The 7,676-nt window shown below is 44.1% G+C and overlaps 1 protein-coding gene across 1 annotated transcript; it reads left to right on the forward strand.

Moving 5' to 3' along the window:
• The first annotated feature begins 1,617 nt into the window (after positions 1-1,617).
• On the forward strand, positions 1,618-2,818 carry LOC110539157 (interferon a3). Its single transcript, XM_021626117.3, has 5 exons — positions 1,618-1,832; positions 1,991-2,062; positions 2,224-2,373; positions 2,506-2,604; positions 2,719-2,818. The coding sequence occupies exons 1-5, from the start codon at positions 1,683-1,685 to the stop codon at positions 2,806-2,808; spliced, it is 561 nt and encodes a 186-aa protein (XP_021481792.2). The 5' UTR covers positions 1,618-1,682; the 3' UTR covers positions 2,809-2,818.
• Positions 2,819-7,676: the final 4,858 nt, after the last annotated feature.

Below are 7,676 nucleotides of genomic sequence, written 5' to 3' on the forward strand. Positions count from 1 at the left end.
TAATGTATTATTTTCACTTAAGTGTTTTTCATTTCAGCGCTTCAGCTTGTGCTTGTGGGAGGTCGTGAGAGCTGAAATGTGGAGCATCCCGAGGGATTTTTACAAGAAATCAAAAATGCCAAGAACACACCTGTGAGAGTAGCACTACTTTTAGTTCATTTCTGCAAAACATGTAATTTTGATGATTAAATTAAATGTACCACTGTAAGCTTCATATGTTTATGTTATTTATCCTTGTTGCAAATGATTTCCATATAGGCTATGATATTTAAATTAAGATACAAACACGCCTTACATTGGTTGAAATTGTGCTAGCAATTTTGTAAAATTCTGTGGTGTGATGCAACCTTGAAATACAACGACTTTTTCGTTTAAATGTTATACTAAATGAGATGTTATTCCCACTAACAATTGCATATCAACATCATCTTCAATAAAAAACAATAAACTCCTTTACAATACTCTGAATTCCAGCCATACTTTCCCGCCCTTTCAGACATCATCATATCACTGTAAAACATTGTTGATTCAGATAGTTATTAATTCTATCAAGTACACATTTACTGGATATCATGCAACATAATTATAACTCGACATTCTGAATGTTAGTTCAATGGAGTATAGCAATCGCTAACCGTGCTGTTACTCTTCAGTCTCTACAGTGGAAAGATAATAGATGCAGAGGTAACATAAACTCACATATCTGGATAAAAGTCCAATAAAAACACACGAATACGGAATACTTTGACAAATGATCTACGTGATGAACATATTTTACTCACAAGTGCATGTAGGCCCAGATTCAAAAGCACCCGAAATACAGTCTCCAATTTAAGCACTAATGTCAAGGTAAGCAATATTGTCAAGGTATATACAGCCTGTGCACTGCATAGGCTACCAGTGTCTTATGCTGAAAACCGGGTGCAGAAAGGAACTGGTCTCGGAAATGTAATTAGACCATTAAAACCCGTTTCTAAAACGAAACATAGTAATGTTGAGTGTGTAGTTGATATAACCCATACAACGTTGATATGTATCTTTAAAAAGGAAGTCGAGGTCCGGAAACCACATTTACCCTTTAAGCAAGTGGTCCCAACGTAGTTTGGATACCATAGTTTCCATGTGTAAATGAAAAGGTGATGCGTTTGCGAAGACGAGATTTAAACGCAATTGTTTCCGAAGTGAAAGGACAACGAAATGTTTGCAAATAAATGCATATTCATTTACGCTGTCGTCTGACTAAAATGGATTCACAAGTAATTAAAAAAAAATCTAAAACATGTTCCTGGTTGGTAATGCAATATTTCAAAATAAAATAACAAATCAGTCAAGAATTGAACAAGTCTTCGAGAGATGCACCTGTCCTTTGCGTGCGTTGTCTCCAGGCCGAAAAATATACTGCCAGGTATGAAAGCGCCTGTCTACCGGGACTTCCACCTTTCACTTTCGGAACACCTTTCAAAATCTTTGTATAAAATATCGACACAGATTGCAGCATGACAGAACTCTGGATTTCGAGAAGAGGATCGATCAGGAAGGACACTTTATCCCTTTGTCCTTTGAGGAAAACCTATTTTTTTCCCGTAATTATACAAAGTATAGGCTGTCTTTCGGAAGTCTGCCTAATTTTGCACCTCGGTTGATAGCGAACAGACAGAGAACTACAGTAGACCTACGATAAAATGGGTTCAATAAGCTTTTGGATGTGCTTGATCCTGACGATTTGCACCTGGCATAAAACCTTCGGATGCACTTGGATGAGGACACTTCCTCCGTCTCGGAGCATGTTCCAAGTGTTCAGCAACAACACCATAACGATGCTTCGGGAAATGGTAGGATACTGTAATGTTTATTAACTTGTTCCTGGTCATTGAGCAGTTGTCATCTGTTCAACATTTAATGTGCTGCTGTTTTTCATTTGATTCAGTTACTCGTTTATATATACAATAGTAATATTGCAATCGTTTGTTTTTATTTTTGGGCATCTCAGGGTCATGTGGTCTCTCGAGAACCTCAGATCACTTTCCCTTACGAGGAATACAGACATGTCGATCATTTCAAGGTAAGACATATGCATAGCCTACACTATTTCAAAAGGGTTTTGGTTCAACGTTTTTTCTCATAGTGTAGGCCATATAATTAGGTATTAACGAATATGCCAAATTTGCTATACTTTTCTGATATTCATAAGGCATGTACTAAAACAAATCACTCTTCTTCTAGGATGACGACAAGATTGTCTTCATTTCGCAAACTCTGAATGCTATAGAGAAATTGTACAGAAGTGATAACTATGATTCTTTCTGGGACCAGAAAGTAGTTGACGAGTTTATGATTGACCTGCATCGCCAGACCTTGGAGCTGGACCAATGTGTAAGTCTATGTGATTTTCTATTAACATTAATGCCAAAAGGCAAACATTATCCTATATTTTTTAGATTGCCGTATAATGTGATTTAAACGAATCATAACATAACATTAATGACTTATATTTTGTTCCAACAGGTAAAGGCTATAAGAGCTACACTACCAACATCTGACAAAGGAGTGAACAAAAATATGAGCCTTCACTTCAAATTCCTGAAGAATTACTTGAAACGCGAGGTATGTCAATTTGTCTTACCAAGAGAGTGCATTCACCAAATAAGGATATATTCATATGTGATGACACAACATGTGTCTATTCTAAAATATTACATGTGTGTTTCGTTCATGCAGGAATACAGCGCAAGCGGCTGGGAAGGCATAAGGAACGTGGTGCTGAAACACATGCAAAGACTAGTCACAATAATATTGACTAACCAATGAGCCTCGTGTGTGTGTAGAGATTATTTATTTATACTTCTATTTTTTCAACTATTTATTTACACGGTTATTTTTATATATGTTTTATTTATTTATTATGTGAATTCACAACTCTGCGAAGTAAAACACATTTTATACTGAATAATGTATTATGTGCTAGGTATTTTTAGGCTATAGAAAATGTAACAACGTTTTCATGCATTGATTTTTGTATTTATGAAGACCATTGCATACTGTAGTTATTATTGCAACAATATTGGAAACGTTCGTTATTGTAACGATTAAATACATTTGAAATAAACTAATGTGACCTCTAACAGCTGAAATATATTTTTAATCTAACATATTTACATATGGGCCTAATAAAAAGGTCCTTAGATAGGCCTGATAATGTCACACAGTGTTGTTGTGTCTTAAAACTTGAAGACTGATGATATCACACAACCCGTGCATAATGGCTGGGAAACCCTTTAAATGCGTCCACAGTGGAGGCAAGATAAGAAGACATTTCAGCACCATGGCAAACAAACAGACAGGATCGGACATGATTACAGCAATCCTGAATGAATCGTGAATAATGATTAGTGAGAAAGTTAAAGACGCACAAATATCATACCCCCAAGACATGCTAACAGCATTACAGTAACTGCCGAGGTTTGCATTTTTTTGGAGATGGGGTATGATATTTCAAATCAAATCATACTTTATTTGTCACATGCACCGAATACAACAAGTGTTGACCTTACCGTGAAATGCTTACTTACAAGTCCTTAACCAACAGTGCAGTTCAAGAAGAGTAAAGAAAATATTTACCAAATAAACAAGTATCAAAAAATTCAAAGCAACACAAAAAATAACAATAACTAGGTTAATTTACAGGGAGTACCGGTTCTGAGTCAGTGTGCCGGGGGTACAGGTTAGTTGAAGTAATTTGTACATGTAGGTAGGGGTGAAGTGACTATGCATAGATATTAAACAGCGAGTAGCAGCAGTGTACAAAACAAATGGAGGAGTGGGTGTCAATGTATTGGCCATTTGATTAATTGTTCAGCAGTCTCATGGCTTGGATCTAAAAGCTGTTAAGAAGCCTTTTGGTCCTAGACTTGGCGCTCTGGCACCGATTGCCGTGCAGTAGCAGTGAAAACAGTCGATGACTTGAGTGACTGGAGTCTCCGACAATTTCATAGGCTTTCCTCTGATACTGTCTATTATTATATAGTTCTCGAGAGGCAGAAAGCTTTGCCCCAGTGATGTTCTGGGCCGTACCAACTACCTTCTGTAGCGTCTTACGGTTAGATAAAGACCAGTTGCCATACCAGGCTGTGGTGCAACCGGTCAGAATGCTCTCGATAGTGCAGCTGTAGAAATGATTGAGGATCTGGGGACACATGTCAAATCCTTTCAGTCTCCTTAGGGAGAAAAGGTTTTGTCGTGCCCTCTTCACGACTGTCTTTGTGTGTTTGAACCATGATAGTTTTCTGGTGATCTGGACACCAAGGAATTTGAAACTCTCGACCCGCTCCAATACAGCACCATAGATGTTAATGGGGGCCTGTTTGGCCTGTGTCAGTGATTGGGTGCAGAGATGTAGCGGAGTCAGGCGAAGGACACAGGTTTGAGCAACACAACTGAGTTTACTCACAAAAATTCAAGCAATATTTCAAATAGGAAAATACATACAAACTAACACCTACAACAACCACTAAGACACCAACAATCATGGACAGAACAGAAATGTATGCCAGAGGGTTAAATAAGGAACCTGATATGGGAATTGAAACCAGGTGTGTGTAATACAGACAAAAGAAAACGAAAATGAAACATGGATCGGTGGTAACTAGAAAGCCGGTGACGTCGACCGCTGAACACCACCCGAACAAGGAGAGTGGCCGGTTTCGGCGGAAGTCGTGACAGTACCGCCCCCAGACTCTAGACGTGAATTGGGGACCCCAATCAGAAACTATATCCTCAGGCACCCCGTAGTGCCGGATTACGTGGGTGAACAGGGCCTCCGCAGTTTGTAGAGCCATAGGGTGACCGAGCAAAGGAAGGAGGCGGCAGGACTTAGAAAACCGATCCACAATGACCAGGATCGTGGTGTTACCCCGCGACGGGGGAAGATCGGTCACGAAATCCACCGATAGGTGTGACCACGGTCGTTGTGGAATGGGAAGGGGTTGTAATTTCCCTCGGGGCAGATGTCTAGGTGCCTTGCACTGTGCGCATACCGAACAGGAGAAAACATAAACCCTCACGTCCTTAGCTAAAGTGGGCCACCAGTACTTCCAGCAAGGCAGCACCCTGTCCGACCGATGCCAGGATGACCAGAGGAGGGTGACGTGTGAGCCCAACAGATCAAACGATCGCGGACATCAAATGGAACATACAGACGCCCAGCTGGACACTGAGGGGGAATGGGCTCTGCAGCCAACAGCTCCCGGTCCCCCACATAATAGTTTCGCTCCGCCGGGCTGAGCTTCTTCGAAAAGAAGGGGCGGAGCTTTGGTGGCGTACCCGAGCGCTGAGACAGCACAGCTCCTATCTCAGCCTCGGACGCGTCCACCTCTACTATGAATGCCAAGGAGGGATCAGGATGAGCCAGTACGGGAGCCGAGGTAAACAGAGCCTTCAGGTGACCAAAAGCCCTGTCCGCCCCAGCTGACCACTGCAGTTGCACCGGTCCCCCCTTCCACAAGGAGGTAATGTGAGCCACTACCTGACCAAAACCCCGGATAAACCTCCGGTAGTAGTTGGTTGGAGTCGGCCAATTACGCATGGCTGAAATGCGGTTATTTTCCATCTCCACCCCTGACGTGGAAAAGAGGTACCCTAGGAAGGAGACGGACTGTTGGAAGAACAGACATTTCTCCGCCTTGACGTATAGGTCATGTTCCAACAGTCGACCAAGCACCCTGCGCACAAGGGACACATGCTTGGCGCGAGTAGTAGAGTATATTAGAATGTCATCTATATACACCACTACACCCTGTCCGTGCAGGTCCCTGAAAATCTCATCCACAAAGGATTGGAAGACTGATGGAGCATTCATTAACCCATACGGCATGACGAGGTACTCATAGTGCCCAGAAGTGGTACTAAATGCCTTCTTCCACTCATCCCCCTCCCCCCGGATACGCACCAGGTTGTAAGCTCTCCCGAGATCCAATTTTGTGAAGAAGCGCGCCCCGTGCAATGACTCTGTCATACTGGCGATGAGAGGTAGCGGATAACTGTATTTTACCGTAATCTGATTTAAACCTTGATAGTCAATACATGGGCGTAAACCTCCATCCTTCTTCTTCACAAAAAATAAACTCGAGGAGGCAGGTGAAGTGGAAGGCCGAATGTATCCCTGTCCCAGAGATTCAGCGACATACGTTTTCATAGCCGCTGTCTCCTCCTGTGACAGAGGATACACGTCACTCCTGGATGTGCAGCACCTACCAGGAGATTTATCGCACAATCCCCCTGTCGATGGGGTGGTAATTGAGTCGCCATCTTTTTACAGAAGGCGAGTGCCAAATTGGCATATTCGGGGGGAATGTGCATGGTGGAAACCTGGTTTGGACTTTCCACCATAGTGGCACCTAAGGAAACACCTACACACCTCCCTGAAAACTGACAGGACCATCCCTTGAGAGCCCTCTGTTGCCATGAAATAATAGGATCATGAGAGGCCAACCAGGGAAGGCCCAACACAACAGGAAACACAGGAGAGTCGATCAGGAAGAGACTAATTCTCTCCTCGTGACCCCCCTGTGTTCCCATAGCAATGGGAGCTGTGACCTCCCTAATTTGCCCAACCCCAAAGGACGACTATCTAAGGCATGTACAGGTAAGGGAACATCAACAGGAACAATAGGGATCCCTAATCTATGTGCCAAGGAGCGGTCAATAAAGTTCCTAGCTGCGCCTGAATCTACTAGCGCCTTATACTGGGAATGCGGGGAAAACTCAGGAAATTCTATAGGCAACCACATGTGTGCAACAGGGGGCTCTGGGTGAGTTGTGTGCCTACTCACCTGGGATGACCCACCAGTGCTACGCCTGCTACCTCGACTTCCTGGAGAACCACCCCAGCACCGACCAGCAGTGTGCCCTCTGCGGCCACAGCTGGTGCAGGGAATGGTCCCAGCTCTGGCCCCCCTCCTAGCAGCCCCTCCAAACTCAATAGGTGTTGGATCCAAGGTGCTGGGAAATGGAACAGACAGACCCCGAACCGAACATCCGCGGGAGGCCAACAGGTTATCCAGCCGGATAGACCACCAGCTGGTCCAGGTTGAGAGTGGTGTCCCTGCAGGCTAGCTCCCTATGAACATACTCTCGCAAACTACACCTGTAGTGGTCGATCAGGGCCGCTCATTCCATCCCGTACCAGATGCCAGAGTTCTGAATTCCAGTGCAAATTCTTGAGCCCTCCTCACCCCCAGTCTCAGATGGAACAATCGATCTCCCGCCACTCTCCCTTCAGGTGGATGATCAAAAAGTCCTCGTAGTCATCCAGAGTCGGGCCTTCCCTAGATGGCGTTGGCCCACTCCAGGTCTTTTCCAGTCAGGCAGGAGATGAGGGAGCTCACTCTCTTACGTCCCAAAGGGGCCGGCTGAACAGCTGCCAGGTAGAGCTCCAGATGGAGTAGGAACCCCTGGCACCCGGCAGCTGTTCCGTGATATACTCCCGGGAGCGAGAGCCGAATCCCACTGGGTCCTGATGACGGAAGGGTGGACATTGGTGTAGGTTGAGGTGCGGGCGGAGGTGATGATGTTGTATTTACAGGAAAGCCTCCTCTCTCCCATCTGTCCATTGTTTGCAGCACGCAATCCATGGCTGTTCCTAGACTTTGTAACATGGTTGCGTGCAGCTGGACGCGCCC

Source organism: Oncorhynchus mykiss, chromosome 12 (genome assembly GCF_057628025.1).
Source record: "Oncorhynchus mykiss isolate SJ-2025 chromosome 12, ASM5762802v1, whole genome shotgun sequence".
Lineage (NCBI taxonomy): Eukaryota > Metazoa > Chordata > Actinopteri > Salmoniformes > Salmonidae > Oncorhynchus > Oncorhynchus mykiss.